Source organism: Nelusetta ayraudi, unplaced genomic scaffold, assembly GCF_046127955.1.
Source record: "Nelusetta ayraudi isolate G7.1 ecotype Tasmania unplaced genomic scaffold, CSIRO-AGI_Nayr_v1 ptg000071l, whole genome shotgun sequence".
Classification (NCBI taxonomy): Eukaryota; Metazoa; Chordata; class Actinopteri; order Tetraodontiformes; family Monacanthidae; genus Nelusetta; species Nelusetta ayraudi.
The window spans coordinates 4,877,537-4,894,645 of record NW_027466121.1 but is presented as its reverse complement, the minus strand read 5'-3'; the positions used below and the strand labels follow the sequence as shown (position 1 = coordinate 4,894,645).

At 43.7% G+C, this 17,109-nt stretch overlaps 1 protein-coding gene across 1 annotated transcript; it reads right to left on the bottom strand.

The window, feature by feature from the left end:
- Positions 1-108: 108 nt before the first annotated feature.
- Positions 109-7,794, bottom strand: cunh15orf39 (chromosome unknown C15orf39 homolog). Its single transcript, XM_076042838.1, has 4 exons — positions 7,507-7,794; positions 1,964-5,090; positions 1,456-1,490; positions 109-219 (listed from the first exon to the last, which is right to left on the bottom strand). Exons 2-4 carry the CDS (start codon positions 4,992-4,994, stop codon positions 214-216), a joined length of 3,072 nt encoding a protein of 1,023 aa, XP_075898953.1. The 5' UTR covers positions 4,995-5,090; positions 7,507-7,794; the 3' UTR covers positions 109-213.
- Positions 7,795-17,109: the final 9,315 nt, after the last annotated feature.

Genomic DNA, 17,109 nt, shown 5'->3' with positions numbered 1-17,109 from the left:
CACCCTCGGCCTTTTCTTCGTCCGACAGGCCGTCGTCAAGAAACGTGCGCCTCGAGCTGCTCTTGATCCTGCTCTTTGTTCTGTTCCGCATCGCTTTCCCGTCCGTCGCACGTCCCGGCGACTGAGAGTCGGCAGGTGAGGCTGGCGAGGTGACGGCGCCGATCGCCTCCTCGCACGCTTCCTCTTTGACCGCGCACTCCGCCTCGTCCGCGTCTAATCCTGCAACACAGCGAAGGCAGTATTTAGGAGGGGACGAGCCACAGTGTGCATGACGGGCGCAGTGTGGGAGGTGCGATTGGAAAACATTTTTTTTTTTTTCCAAACTCTCCGACTTGTAACAATGTATTCAACGTTAGGACAAAGCAGAGGACGGCCCGGTTCCTCCACATGGACACGCTGTTGCAACAGGGGGACAGAACAAACGACTGGAGGAGCTGGAGAATTCAAGTTGTGACTCAAAACAGCAGCTCGACCTGAGCAAAGTTCAGACGCCGCTGTCAAGTGCTCGTAAAGCATGTGAACTGTTCATAATGTCAGCCTCCGACAGAAATTCAATAACTCCAGCGAGCGAGTGGACACACGGGACAATTGTGGTTCAAGGGAGATTCAATGTAAACCACTGAGTTGAAGACAAAACAGATGAAGTTCTATTAATACTTGCCCATGCATGCCCGGTCTAAAGGTAGAGGCTGTTACATCTGTACAGGCTTTAAGAGTATTTAGCACCCATAGAGGGAATCTGCATTTGTGAACCCGGGCTATGCAAATAAGTTTAAACTGATTGAACAATAACACAATAACAGGTCTCTCTGAACTCGGCTTTAAATTGGCCTGACGGACCCACAACAACAGACGAAGAATATAATGCAGGTTAACACAAGCGCAGCAAGACAGAAGTCGCATGATGCATTTGATTCAGGCAGGAAGAGCGACAGTGATAGTTGATTGTTAGTCAGTTAGTTAGTTAGTTAGTTAGTTAGTTGGATGTGTCAAGGCTCGAAGAATCAAAGAGCACAGGGTGAGATGCGGTCACTCTGACTTTCTGCCCCTCTACGTGCTTTTCACCCAAACGCATGATCTTTCATCACATGTGACTAGTCTCATGCTCATGCCGATGCAACATTACATCAGACAGAAAAAAGAACACATTGAGAATGATTTACAAAAGGCAGGGAAGGTGCAACTCGATGTCGCAAACTAAAAAAAAATACCAGCAACATTGTTTTTTAGTCGACGGTGATGCAGCAAAGTAGGCTCAGTGCCTTGATCTTTAACTCTAAACGTGGCAGTCGAGTCACTCCAGTCTTGTGGTAGTCTATCCAACAGTCTACGTCGTAGCTATTAGTAGGAAGGGGAGTTGAATTTCAGCATAAAGAAGCATAGGTTTATTGATTATGAATCAGAGAAAGCAGAGAGTAGTGAAATTGAGGGACAACATAAAAAAAATAAATATACCTTGGCTTTCTTTATGACATCAGATGAGCTTGATTCTGCAAAAAAAATAAATGAACTTGATATATATTTATAATTTAATTGTTATGAGAAAGTATAAAAATTCCAAAGCCCTACTTGGAGGAAAAAAGACAACAAATTGACAAATAATAGTACCATCACTCAGGTAATCGGTAACCAACTCCATGCAACAACCTACTGGACTTTCCAGGAATCTTCGAGAAGTAAAACAAAAACAAACACTGTTGCTTTTGACAGTCACTGTGTAATATGTTGCGTGCCAAATAAACTAAATATAATGAGGACAAGACATGATATTAAAAAAAAAATGATGAATGGATGTCAAATTTGTGAGAGGGTCTTGTTGTTATCACCATTCTGCGATAACAACAGAACACAGGGTCAGTGGGATCTTTGTGGATATCAATGTACGCATCCCTTGAGAGCTGTCTTAAGTGTTGTTGTTGTTGTTCGCTGAAACACATACGTCGAGCCGCATCAGTTCACTTACCCAGATACTTGGTGACGCAGCAGTAATACAAGACGTTGGCCACGTCGGCGTAGATGTCAGGGAGGTGCTTGAGGCTCATCAGCTTCCTCAGCCGGGAGGAACACGGCCGCTTGTGAAGCTGGATGAGGATCTTTTCTTCCGACAGGGTGGCGGGTCGCAGCTCGATTTTGTGCTCCTGCAGGACCTGGTCGATGTAGTTGCTCTGGACCATCGGGAACAGATGCTCCTTCATCACCAGCATCGGCAGGAAAACCGCACCGGCCCGGATGACGTGCGGGAACGGACAGCGGTCCTGCACGATGTACTCGTTCAGCCTCTGCAGGAGATCCTGAAGTGCCGACTTGACTTCCTCATTGAACCAGAGCAGCCTGGCTTTCACCCCCAACAGACAGGACACCTTTGTGACTTTGCCATGAGGAGAGGGTGTCTCGGCAAGGTCCAGCTGAGACAGCCAGGTCCTGAGCGCCTCCTCCGAAGATGCCAACACAGACTTGTTGATTAGCCTGTAGAGGGAATGGTGCAACTCAAAGAAGTGCTTGCGGACTGGCACCTGAGGGCTGGGTTTTGGTATATTTTCTGCCGTCGCCGTCGCGCTTGGATTCTCTGGAGGTCGAGCAGAGCTGGAGGGCTTCACGTCAGGAAGGAGGATTGTGAAGGTAGTCAATTTCAGGCAATGTGGTGGGATGTTTTTAAAATCAGCTTTGGTATTACTTGGTGGAGGTGGAGGTGGAGTGGTGGGTCCGGGCTTAACTGCCTGTTTCTGCGGCGTGCTCGTTTTCTCGACTGGAGGCGGATCAATCTGTGCTCTTACTTTAACAGGAATGGGCACTTCTGCTGTCTGCTTTTGATCTGCAAATGTATTCTGTTTTTCAAGTGTACCAGGATCACCTTTCTTCAACCCCAGGATGTGGCCACAGTCAGATGAGCTGCCCTCTTTCCATTCTTTTTTTATCGCTACAGTGCTGTAGTCCCCCTGACAAACAGACTTCTCCTCACACGTGTCTTTGTTTGACAAATCTGCTTCCAACTTAATATTTTTGGCTTCCACAATACCCTCGATGGGCTTTTCTTGACACACAAGCTGCTCTTTGTCTTCGCTTATTCTTTTCTCACTGTTGTCTCGCTTGCTTTGCCTTTCACAGTGGTCCGACCTGATGGGTTTTGGAGGCACTGTGCCTGCAATTGACCCCTGATAGACCTGCAACTGTTCTTTGTAAGATGCCAGACTGAAGACATCGCTGATAACGGGCATTGGAGGAGACTGACTTGTACTTCTAAGTTTTGCTATCTTCGTTTCTACTTTCTTGGGTTTTTTGGGGAATTCCGCTTCATCCAATATTTCTTCCCTTTCTTTTTTTATTTCAATTGGAGAAACTGAGCCGGAGATGCTTCTTTTGGGGGCGACTTTCAAACCTGAACTTGTGAATTTGACATTGTGTTTACGTTCTGGTGAGAAGGGGGGCGAATAAATTATTTTTCTGACATTCAAACCTTTTTGGATAACCGAGTTTGTTTCGTCTGACCTGTCATGAGGCAAGAAAGTTTGCCGTGTCCTTGGAGATACATTGGTTTCACATGAGGAATAATCCTTGTATCTGCCCACATTCAGGAGGCCATGTGGAGCGCAGTGTCCGTTATTTTGAGTCTTTGGCGAGACGTCTGGTTCGCTGGTTCGTCTGGTTGGGACTGCTTGATCTGGTGTGCTGGGGCGTGCTGGATCAACAAGCAGCGTGGAGCCGTGATGTATATTTGTTACAGAGAACTTGGAGTAGTCTATGCAGAAGCCTGAAGAGGATGAATCGTCTGCGCGATCCGATGACGTGTCTTGCTTTTGCAAGGGTGCTGTGCATTGGATTGCATCGGAATGAAACCTAGGAATGGCATAATAATGTAAGCCCAGACCCTGCAACAAGGCAGGATTTGGTGGGGTGTCAGTGCAAGCAAAAGGAAAGGGAACATCAACGTGACGCAAGCGAGGTGACCCATAATGTTCCTGTGGACACTGAACTGTGTGCTTTAGTATAACAGGAACATCTTCTCTCGTCTGACTGCGGTTATCTTTACGCGGTGTCCTCCTTTCTACCTCCACATCTGGCTGGGTGCAGTAAAACATTGGCCGCTGTGTTAGATGGCCATATTTGGCCATGGGAGAATGTTCCTGATAAACGTCTGAGGTCTTGTGCTCATATGTGTAATGGGAGGGGTACAAGCAAGGGTAGCCTCTGGGGGATGTCTGCTCACTCTGCTCGCATAAAGAACCAAAGTGTGTTCGAAACAGGGAGGAGGGATAACTTTTGTAGTTTGGCTCAATGACAGCAGCGTATGGCGGCGCTCCGCCGGGACTGTACTCCACGGGTATCCTCTGCAGTCGTCCTGCACTGGGCTCAAACTGCAAAGCTCCGCGTTGCAACACCGTGTCCCCCGTTTTCTTCTGGAATGCAGAGTTTTCTTTGTAGCGAGGATCATTTTGAATCCAATGAGGTTTGCGCACAGCCGTGGGCATCCCAGGAAATGCTGGTTCCCTGCTGTATTGTCCTCTCACACAACCCATGTCATCACAGCAGGGGTTGTGAGCATAAACAGGCTTAGGAATGGCCAAGTAACTCTGGTTTTCAGACAGTGGAGATGAAGTCTCACTTCCAGTTTTGGGATTCCTGACAGCCACGAGTGTGGCAGCTGCCGAGCTGCCAATACCAGGGCTTTTGGTGTACAGTTTAAATCCCTGTTTTACTGGGGCATGAGGTGAAAGGGAGCGGTTGGAGTGATCCTCTGTTGAAGAATTGCTGTCTTGCCTGTAAAATGCGTTGTGTTCCGTCTCCATGCCAGAGAGGTGACTCACACCACGCCTGCCATCCAGCAGGGAGGCTTTTGAGTCACTCGAGGGAGAAGTGAACTGTGCTGTGTTTTTGCCTTGAGGGTCATAAGCATAGTATGCGCCGTTGTATGGAAGCATGTGCCTCCCAAGGTAGTTTGACATATCTAATGGTTTGGGCATTCCACTGGATGATACAGTCCCATCGAAGAGTGGCATTTTGCGTTAAAATACTTGGTTACTGGCAGGATGCATCCCCTGGCTGCACACCATCACGCAACTTTGCTCTTGTGGAGTGATGAATTGGCTCCAGGCCTAGAAGTAAAAGAATGAAAAAGAAGAACCAACTTCAGTGTCCAACAAAAGTAGATATTTCAGTTCAAAGATAAACCTTTTTCTAAGTGTGGTGAATTCTTCTGGTGGGTTCAGGTGATGTAGATGTTGAAGGAGTCTTCACTGACACAGACTTAGTTGGATAAAAACTGGTTTATTTCAAAGAAGTCAAAAGTCAGACAGGCACCATGGAAAGCCTGGGGAGGTCTCTGGGCCAGATGTGAGCAACTCCAATGATGCTTTGTTCGCATCACCTTTTATACCTCCCAACAACAAAAGGAGGAAGATCCAGGATATGGGGGGGGATGTATGCATTCATAGTTACACCCCTAATGGCCATCTGGTTTCAATCTAATAACAGTGGTAATAACAAAACCATACATGGACAATAATTCCCCTTTTTGGGAGGAAGGCAGCAGCGGGTTCACGACTGAGTTCACATTCTGCCATATAAAATGGTGTCATATGCATAGGAAGGCAGCAGCGGGTTCAGATACTACATAAGCAACTTGAATAAATGCCAATTCAAATAGAGTTGATGTTAAAGAGCAAATAGCTAAGGCTTATTTTCCTCAACTTGACAAAACTTGTGCTTCATCACATGTATGTCACAAACAACCCGTCAGCGGTTGTTTGTGACAAGCGCGTGCCTGACAGAGGTGAAAAGCAAAGAGTAGCAAACAAGTAGCGAAGACGTTCAAATTCAGGAAACGTCTGAGGATGATTCATGCCTTCACAGTCTGCAACAAGTACAAATGTGAAAGGTGAAGAATGAGAATCGTTTCCTGCAGACAGACACTTCGACAGCTGTGTCACATCACAATGAGCAAACCTGCTGTCATGAAGAAGCTAAAAATGAAAAACAGATACGGTGCAGGAGTCTTCACCACGAGAACCACAAGCCTTGTTTTTTAAATCATTTGTTTCTGTTCTTATACATCAGACTAGACTCATGGTTGTGTTATAGAGAAAAGGCTAACTTTGACTACATGGTTTATTTTTAGAGTACACAGTGAAAATCCTCAGTTTGGAAGCCAAGTTAGAGGGGAAAACATACTTCCTGCATTGCATTCCTGTTTTGTAACCAGCAGAAGTAAGTTTACGCAACCTTCTGTAGATTTAACGCAATGTTTATTTGGCTTGCAAGCAAAATGCTTTAAAAAAACTACTTAAAAAATAGGTATTGTTTTTATAATGTGTATTTTGATATGGAAACAATCAGGTGGATCACAATATTGAACCAATTTATGCTTTGCGCCAAAAGCATGTAAAATTAACTTTTTACTTACACATTTCCCTGCAATATAATGCACATTTACATCCTGATGTATTACTTTGATGCCAATATGAGACCAGTCTCTGTATTATGACTTTCCAAACAAATGCATTCTGGCAACAAAAAGCCAATTAACCTTTTACACAGTTGACTTTCTGCAGCATTCGAGCTCATACCAGTCTAATGGCAACACATGCAGCAGTGACTAACGGGATAACATGCTCATGAAATAGGCATTAAAAGCACAGATGTCAGTTTGTTTTGCAGTGTGCTTTAATGTCCACTAAAATACACTGTATCGCACTGAGTGGACCTTAAATCCGGGTCAAAATGGCTGATTAGATCCACCGAGCATTAACAAAAACGAACAGTGAAGGAACACACACACACACACACACACACACACACACACACACACACACACACACACACACACGGAAAAAAAACACAACACAATATCACTCTACACATGACCCAAAGGCGCCTCATGTGACACAGATCCAAACAGATGAGTTCAATGTGCTGACACTGACGGGGGGGCCTTACTAGGAGTGTGTGTGTGTCGTCGGTAGGCACTTTCACAGTGGCAATGGGGAGTGTTATGACTTCCGAGGAAGTCAGAACAGCTACGCCTAAGAGCACGTGGATGAATCGGACAACAAGCCCTCCTCCTCCTTGAAACTGTCGCAACGCGATTTGATCGGACGTTCGGCGAGTCGTGTTCGCAGCAGGAAAACACCCAGGAAAGAAAGTCGCTCAGAGTCCAATCGATATGAATCACGCTCATTCGCCAAAGGCTGGGTAGGAATTTGCTTATCAGCGGCCGCAACATGTAACGACATCATGCGTTCGCGCCGTCCGCGAAGAATTAGGGGGGGGGGGGGGGGGGGGGCTGCCCGCGCACTCAAATCATACAATTTTTTCAAAAAACGCGGAGAAGAGCTCGCGTTTGTCACGCATTTTCATAGCGACAGCGAGAACACGGCGAGTTTCCAACCATCTCGGATGCTTTGGCTGGACCGGAGTTGTCTGTTTTTGGTTGTTTTTTTTGTTTGTTTTTTTTTATCATGGTGCCACATTAACATGACGTTTGGGACGCTGTCGCTCTACTGTTCAACTTACCTCCTCGCTGCTGCGGCGACAGAATGACGCTCCTCGAACAATCCATAGGAGAAAACTTCAAAGCGCAGAGGGAGGGGGGGGGGGGGATAGTGCCGAGTGGCGCGTTCTGTCGTCGGTCAGAGGCTCGGCTCGGTCGCGCGGAGGTCTCGGGCGCGCAGACCACTCCACGCGGCTCCTCGAGGAGTCAGTCCCACACAGTGAAGAAAGTGCGGCACAAAAGGAAGGAAGGAGGAGGATGGTCTTTGATCAATAGGCGGAGTCTCATCCGCCTTCCAGTGCCTGTGTCCCACATAGTTTCTCACATTTAGATCCTGGTGGATCACTGCCAGCTGCGTGATGACACACCTTGAGTGAACGCCAGTCGTGTGTTTGTACCTGCATTGATCCTGTCGATAGATAGATGGGCTGGATTATCTATTCACCAAGGACACCAGTGGAGAAGTCTTGTACAGTTTATTCATCCAGAAACTCTAAATATCCATAGAAAACATGTTGAGCCCTGTGTTTGTAGTCCCCCTGCAAAAAAAAAAAAAAAAAAGGGGGGGGGGGAGACTGTTTCATCCTACTAAAACTACTGACAGTTTGTTGTATTTTATAGCATTTAATTTTTTAGGGGCGGACTCCCAGCTGGTTGAGTTGTCACTTTTTTGTCAATGTCAGCCTTGTGTGACATCGCAAGGTGATTGTGTTTTAAAACTGCAAATTTGTATCACTCCATCACTGTCATTTGTTGTCACTCCATTGAAAGAAGAATAAACCCAACTTTACACACAAAACAATTTTCAGAGCTAAGCTTCTCTAATGATAAAGGAAACCTTGGGAAACATCGAACTGGCATCTGACTCAATGAGCTGTTGTGAAGCGAGGCAGAATCCCTTCAGATTGACCTCTTCCTGATGTAGATAATGATTAATCTGATCAGACAAAATCGGGTCAGCCATTATTTTCTCAGCTCCACTTGTTTTTTTCCCTCTATTGGAGAAGTAGCAACAAATCCAATGAACGCCGCAGCCGCTTGAAGTCCACGGTGGTGCGTGAACTCGCCATGTATAGCGAGACCGTAGAGCCATATTCTCCATTTAAGTTGGTTTAACCTCTGGGTGAGTTCATGTCTTGCCAGACTTGCATCATGCTGGTCCCTCGTCACTTGTGACTTGGTGCCTCATTTGCGCGTCCCGCGGGGCCGCCGTAGTTCAGCCTCGACAAGTTGGTGGCTTCCTTCAGTCCCTGTGGCCCCGCAGGCAAAGGTTGACTGAGGGACTGAAGGCTGGCAGTTTTCCCCTCTTGAGGACATTCACAGCTCCCCTACTTCCAGTTACCATGGCTTTAAGGCTTCAGGCTAACCAACAAAAAGCATCAGGGGTTTTACAGTGTGCGATATGCATACAGCAACACAAATAATCTGTGCAAAGCAAGCAGTTAGGTGACAAGTGAACGCATACAACATGGACACAATGTAAACTGTGTTGAAACCCTGTTCTTGTGGTGGAATGTAAGAAGTGTACACATTTCATGGTTTTTGAGTCACTTTCGATGTCTCTAATGTTTGACTATGTGCTTCATCCATACAGGTTCACAACTGACAAAATGGATGACTTCTTATTCATTTTTTATGTCAACCATTTTATGGCTTGGGTTACTCAATTTGAAGATGTGGCGCTTTAATCATTTTTTGTGTCAACATTTTTTGATGTACATGTGATGTACAACGCTAACTCCCTAACTGATCTCAATGAGTTGCAATTCCATTTACATGGCAGCTGGATCTGTCACCTTGATTCCACTTCTGGAACAGAGACATGTACGTGGGAAATGGGATTTGGAATTAATATGGATGAAAGCTATATCATTAAACTAAAACATGTCTTCACAAGGCTTTTGGATTTTATGAAGTAATTTTATATATATTTGAAAAAAAAAAGGTATAGCTTTTCTCATACTCCAACGTACATGTAGTACAAACATAAACATCTAGTCTTAAGGGAATGCACGAGGTGTTGACTCAAACATCATCTGAGAGTCAATAAGATTAGCTGTGGTGACACTGTGAGCAGAACAGGTGATCTCTCAGGACATGTTTCTGATGAAACGCCGTTCAATGTTCCCAGAGGCCAAAAACGAGTTCACGTGCGCACACACAGTAATTCATTTTAATGAGGCTGAAAAAGAATATAATACAATATACAAAACAATTTATCAAAAGGTTTAAATGCACGACCACATTAATTACAGACATGCTTTTCACAATTTGTTGCTGTTTGGGGACCTGTTTTAAGTGAAGACCACAGACAGGAAAGACAAGTAGCCCATCCAAGCCAGGCCCCCCTGGCTGTACAAAGCACATTTCAGTCTAACTTATGAAGGTAAACCAATTACGCAAATATTTATAGACACGTGATAACATGGAATTACAGGAAATACCCCAAAATGACTGTGGTTTCAAAAAAAAAAAAAAAATCTAATTAGAATTTAATCACATAAAATACTTACAAAAAAGTGGTCTAACATGTGCTCCAACTATGACAGCAATGCTTTTATTGTCAGGACACAGTCACGTACACCTGATAGAGACACAAATTGACATTCCAAGCTTTCATCATGAAGCAAAATGTTGAAGGCTTGAGCTTTGTTTATTGAGGTCTTTATGACATGTCACGACAATAAAGACACTTTGACTGTTTGCAGAGCACCTTGGTAATCTTGGATGTTTTCCACATGAATGCTAAGCCAAGCACCTCACTTTTTATACATTCCAGGAGGCACTGCTTTTTCTTAATCTTACAATATTCATAAATTAGTCTATCTTGGGTGCTCACCAACCCCTTGCTTTTTTGGTGCAACTAATTTTTAACTAATTTACTAATTTAGAGTCAGATCTGACAAATGACAGACTGGAACGATGATGTTTTGACTTGTCTATGCCATAAATGTTACCATACTAAACTGTGAACAAGGTGTAGGGTTCTGTCTTCATACACATTATATACTGCAGTGCATTGTTGATCACTTCACTGTGCATTCGTCAACAAATTGCACAAGACGTCCATAATTTGTCAACAGGTGCAAGAACCATTCATTCCCATGAGTGCAGCCCGGCAGTTGGACACTCCCCCAAAAGCCGCGGAGGCGTCAGCAACCCTCCGCTCTGTCTGGCTGATGTAATGCTCCTCTGGCATCATTCACAGAAGCCCAGATGAGCCAATAGCAGGGGGATAGGTCACGGCTGAGTGACAAATGGCCTTTGTTTAAAAGTCAGTCACAGCGCTCCATGTGCCGCGACGTCTATAGCTCGACATCATCTCGCGGCTATTTTGCAAATCAAATTCGGCCAAACTTCCTTTGAATGTGGTGGGAACAAAGATAAACACAGAATACTTTACTGTGGAGTCCGTATGAAAATATAAAACAAACACTCAGTAAGAAATAGCGCGTGCGCTTGTGCGGAAAGGGTTCTGTCTCCCCAGGAAGAATACATACAACAATCAAAATAAATGCATGCTTGCAATATGTACAAAACAGAGTTACTGGTTTACCAGTGAGGCTGTTTATCAGAAAGAAATTTCTCGAGACTGCTCGAAAATAATTGTCCAGGTGTCTGAGAGGCGTGTTTAACAAGTAACTTTAAACCCAGAGGCCCATGAGTGTATTGATTAGCACTGTATTGTTAGCAGACTCGCTTGACAAATTAATGATAACACAATGATAGTTTTTCACTCGACCGTTGAGTCACAGGACTTGCACAACAGGAACTCGCATTTCTTTGGCATTCTGACAGAAGAGCTGTCGTCTCCGCCAGTTTACAATCAGCACAGGTGCTGTAACCGTCTCTTTTCCACACGCCAATAAAAGAGCCATTCCCTGGTTTCGTGTGAAGGATGTGATCTGTTTTCTCTTGACACAAAACATGCCAAGACTTTCCACTGTGTTTGAAGACGCCAAGGTCCTCACAAAGATAAACATGTGAAACCTGATGCGAACCATTCAAGCCTTCGATGGCATCACTTTTGACTGTCTTTGACTGTCTCCTCACTTATCCAGTTACAGGATTTGCCAATAAAAAGACAGATTGGTCACTTCTTGTTTGCATCGAAGTCAGTCAGCCACCAGCGCCTCATGGGACACATATTTTTGCTGCCTTGCATGAATACAATTACTCTGTCTGATTGATGGGGATTTTAGGTAATGTGATGGAAAGATTATGACCGGACCGTGTGATCTGTGACAACTGGACTTTTCGGGAAGTTTCCTGAGGATGAACAAACCTTCAACATATGCATCCTCTAATGCAAGCCTTGAATAGGGCCTTTTACCTCTGTGGCGATCCACACCTAATTAGGTCAGACTGAGCGATATACATCGTAAACTGAGGTCTAGCTAACCAAACAGATTAGGGAAGGTGCCGAATAGCCCACATAGGTTTGTATCTTTTGCCTGTCGACACTGTGTCTGGAGTGAAAAAGGTGTTCAACAGATTATACATGTATCTCTTCCTTATATGCTTATGTTTATTCATCACATGTTCATGTTTATTTCAGGTTACAAAAGACTTGTACGGCTGGCGCTCGGTGAACAGCTGCGTCAAATACTCGCACCAACCGCTTGTCTCAGACACCCCTGTTTCTCTCGCGAGGTTAAACACTTGCTTTTTTTCATCAGCCAGAGTTCAGAGCCTTTCACTCACACTGTAGAGACGTAAAACCCTCCAACTACAGGCAGACAGTGAGACCCAGTCAGGGGACTGAGCCCAGTCCTGCCCGAGACTCAATACCTTAATGTCTATTTCTTTAAGTTGAGGTTTCGGAAGCTGCTCAGCTGAGTTTAGGATGTGGTCAAACTTTCCAAATAAGCACTGAAGTCCAGCAAAGTAGAGCACAGCGAGCTTAATTCTTCCTTATGGAGTACAAAGCCCAGGCAGTTCTACAGAACTGCTGATGTTATACTGACAAAGCTTCTGCTTGATACTGCAGCAGGCGGGCGTTTTTTTTTTTTTTTGGTTAACTGTGGTGTCTGACGTGCTGTATGTCTGATTTTCTTCCATATATGGTCTATTTGGGTTAGAAAGTAATGTATAGATCTCTGCTTGATGTTGTAATTGAGAATGAACCCTGGAGCCTCTTGGTCAAGAGTAATGTGACCGCAAAGGGCAAGTAATGCATGGATCCCTTATCAGGTTGGTTGATAAATAACGAGACTTTATAGGGAGGGGGTGGAGACTGTAAACAACAGACTTCTATACAGTATGTGGGAACTAGTGCCTGACAGGTGCTAAACCTTCTTTGCAATGAGCGTATTCTTATGCAATGAAGTCGGTGTCAGTGGAGATTCCCTCAACATGTGCCCAACATCACTGCATGATAAACAACATTTTTTAGACTAGTCATTGGGTGGAAAGAGTTAACTCAGGGAGTCCAACAGCTGTTGGGGTTGACTCAGCCACCTATCTTCATTATCAGCATCCTGGCCATTTACAAGCCACTTACTTGCTCTGGTGTAGTTCATTATCAACATGCAAGTCTCACAAAGGTGTTAAGGTCTGTTTTAGTGTTTCCTGCTTCATTTTGAAAGTCTGGTCTCTCCTTGTATTTTCTGTACTTTACTTCCTGTTTGTGTTTTTGCGCGCCTTTCTTTATTGCCTCATGATTTTTAAGATAACATAAGATATGCATTATTGTCAGGTGACAAGGTGACAGAAATTCTTCCCCTCTGTTTCATTGGCAGTACTGTCCTGGATTGTTCTCAGCTGTGTTACCTTGCCCTCTTGTATAAAAGAGTCTCCCTTTGTCTGTGCTTGCTTGAGCATTGTTTCGTCACCATTGTTTCTTCTCGGTTGCCTCAATAGTGTAGGCTTCAGTGAACATGATCATTTTCTTGTCATTTTATATGTTCCAATCGCAAACCCCACAGACATATAGTATATACAGATCCAATGGATAGAAGAAGACACGTCACTGACCCAGAGTGAATGGGGTTTTTCACAGACAATTTATGGAAAAGTTGAACATATTGTATGTTGTAGGGAATTTCCTGAAAATTGACATGCCCAATTAGAAATAGGGGAGTAACTCAATTAAGTTGACCCATCTGCTTCCTGTTTTGTCGACCAGCTCATTGGTCTAGTGGTAGAGTGTCCACCCTGAGATTGGTATGTTGTGGGTTCAATACCTAAAAATGGTACCCACTGCCTCCTTGCTTGGCACTCAATATTTGGGGTTGGAATTGGGTGGTTAGATTACCTAATGATTCCCAGGTGTGGCACTGCTGCTGCCCACCACTCCCTTGGGGGATGATGAGTCAAATGCGGAGGACAAATTTCGCATCCTTAAGGATGTGACAATCACTGGGACTACAAATGTTTCCTTATACAAAGGCTCCGAACATATAGCACAGGATGTTTCAGAAGCTACACTTGACAGTATTTTCTTGTTGTGGTTGTTGTTCTCAGCAGTTTGTCGTCAGCATAAAAATATATTTTCAAAACAAATGCACGAAACTGGACAAGGGTTTTGAGCTTGTTTTTTTTTTTAATTTCATGTTTATTAGGGCTAAGAAAACAAAGATTATTTTATCGTCCTCCAGGCAAACCAGATCGTCATACAGATTTCCAGTGTGACCAGTAGGATGATGTGGGTTTTCTCTTTTCAGCGGGTGAATTAAAAAAAAGGAGCCTGAGAACTGATATGAATGAGGTTCTTTCATGTAATCTTGCAGCAAGAGGAACACAGTGACAAGAAAGACAATGTTCAAAGAGGAAGAGTGAATGTGAGTTTGTCACATGAGGTTCTGTGTAAAAAGAAATGAAAAGAATAGAATGTAAGGCTTGAACAACCTCGTCACGGATGCAGTTCTGATAAGTACGAGGAGCAGCGTTACCATGAAGAGGCCCTATTAGCACTCATCAGAGGCCTCACTGTTACAATGGCAGGATTTCCCGGTCAGGCCGACATGGTTCTGATGTTCACAGACATATAGCATACAGCCGCATGTAGGCATGCATGTATGCGCATGCAGGAAGAAACAGGAAGTCTGCTACAAGGGCAGACTAGTGAAGAATTTACATTTGAAAGCAAGACTTACTGTGAAAATGTCTAAACACCAAGGTTATTTTGTCACCGCACTTTAATCAGGTATATGGAGGATTTGACCTGCAGTGTTTGTTAGTCATCTTTTGCACATGGCCCATGTCATCTGTATTGTTCACGTGCTACACAGAAAATGCATTGTCATTTCACATGCATTTCCTTCTGCAAAGTGAGTTGAAATGGTTGAATTGGTAATTTCAGTTTCAGTGCTACCTTTAAGCCACGATTAAACCAGCTGATACAAATCTTTCCCCATGTTTCCCAGTCCATTCAATTCCTATAATCTGTTGTCCGCCACTTGGGGTTGTGGAGGTTGCTGCTTTTACTTTTATTCTATTATATTTATTATGTAGTTTTGTTTGTTCTTGAATGTTTTTATGATGAGCGAATGGTACCGGCAAGGACTTACTGTACTTTGTGCAACAAGATATTCTGATTCTGAGTTACAGTTGATGTATCTAAGTGTTTATTGAAGTGTTAAAGTTGGGCATTATATTGTTTCCTTTTGTCATACATGAGTGCATGAATAAGATTTGAAGTTTTGTAACAATGAAAGCTATGTATTGGGGTATATTATTAGGCGTATACATTGAGATGTCAGGTATTTTCTTTGTTTCGTGGTGTTTAGGGAAATTGGTGTTAGGCAGGGAAAAGTCCAGATGGGTTGACTTTGGAAACCTTTTTTGATTTTTTTTTTCTTCTGAGGTTCTCACATGCATTTGCCTACATGTTGCCCTTACACAATTTTTTTTTTGATTGGTTTTGAGTACTGCACGTAGTCGCCTAGGACAGAAGGACCGTGAGAGAGTTTTCCATTTTCGCTAAAGTTGAGAATATCTGAACTCTCTATGTGCTGCTTTCTTATCACCTTAGTTAATTCCAAATAAAAGCTCAACAAAGGGGGGAAATATGTGGTGTCTGACTGGTCACCAACTTCAAGCCAAACGCTTTATTTTTGTTCGTTATTTGATCTCATCACGAAGGGTTGTTGACCATGAGTTGAACATCTGGTATTCTGTAAAAAAGGGGTACTCCCTGGATGACACTAAAGGTCAAGGTAATCAGTGGGTTCTTATTCTGTGTAACATGAGACCCAGTCAGAAGAATGTGGGATTATAAACAACAGAACTATGTATCTCAGAAGTTGGAACTGTAAAGTTGGATTTGAACTTTAATGTTGGATTTTTAACACATTGGCTACGAGACCAGTGCCTGACAGATGTGAGACTTCTTTTGTAATAAACTTACCCCTATACAATCCAGTCAGCGTCAGCAAAGATTCCCTCATCTACACAACATCGCTGCCGGACAATCCACTATAGACTCACATCTAGGGCCGGCTTAGAGTTACCAGTTAACCTAATGTGTATGTCTTTGGAATGTGGGACTAATCCTGGAGACTGACCCCCCAATTGACTTTCTTGCGGAGAGGTGACAATGTTAAAAACTAGACCCTATGTTTGCAAGAATGAAAAGTGCATTCATTCAATATTGACACACATAGGGTGTCATTAATTAATCTGTGAGAAGATTTGTGCATGAATCCTACTGATGCTAAAAAGATAAAAAAAAAAAAAAGTCCATCAGGATTGAATAATTCTGCATAATTCCATGAAGTGGTCAAAGGAATGTTTGCAGATTCCTGAATGTCAATCAATCGCACATTTACAACACATTCCACTATGAAAGCCACAACATTTAAAACAAAGTAAACGGACAAAATGTTGATTGATTGATTGATTGATTGATTGATTAAAGCCTTAATTGAACTCTCTTCTAAAGATCTTTACAGTTTTACCCCAAACCAGTAAAGCAGCCATAAAGGAGAGCAAAGTTCAGAAAGAACATCCAGTGGTGAAAGGAGAATATGTTGCAACAGATGAACAAACGGACATTATGTTTCGGTTACATTTATCACTGAGTACTTCAGAGCACGTCGTGGGATATGCTCCACCATAGTGTGATTCATCGTTGAAAAGATAAATGGCAACGTGTAAAGTGAAAGAGTCATTTCCAAAATAGACAAATCAGCAGACCATCAATTATGGGAAGAGGACATAGGTAACATGGTAACAGGTAACATGGTAATTGTAAGAGGAACGCACGCACGCACGCACGCAGGATGCTGAAGTCAGCGTCACATAACACAAGGTTGTGGGAGAGGAGCTCCCTGAGCGCACAGAAGAGTCGTATTTATTCCTGGTTGTGGTAAAGATAAGCTTGGCACCTTGTGCCACGACTGGGAGGTCAGACAAGAGAGAGAGACTCTTGAGGGGGAGGCGTGCTTGGAACCCCCTTGTACTAAGGCCAGAAAATAAGTTGGGTTTGGGTGATTGATTGCTGGTTGCAGCGTTTCTGGATTCCCTTAATTTATCCTTAGTGGATGATGAAAGAGTTTGCTGTTGCAGCCCTGTGTCATGCACCAAAATTTAGTACACTGGTCAGCATGATGTCGACATCAATCTGCTTTATGGATAAGAAATGGCACAGCCAGGTGTGTTTGGATTGTAAAAAAAAACTAAAA

Bases quoted from the DNA above. Each gene is read 5' to 3' on its own strand.
- cunh15orf39 (XM_076042838.1), bottom strand. From the start codon at position 4,994: ATGCCACTCTTCGATGGGACTGTATCATCCAGTGGAATGCCCAAACCA. The intron at 1,491-1,963 runs GTAAGTGAACTG...TTTTTTTTGCAG, and splicing joins CTGCGTCACCAAGTATCTGG to AATCAAGCTCATCTGATGTC.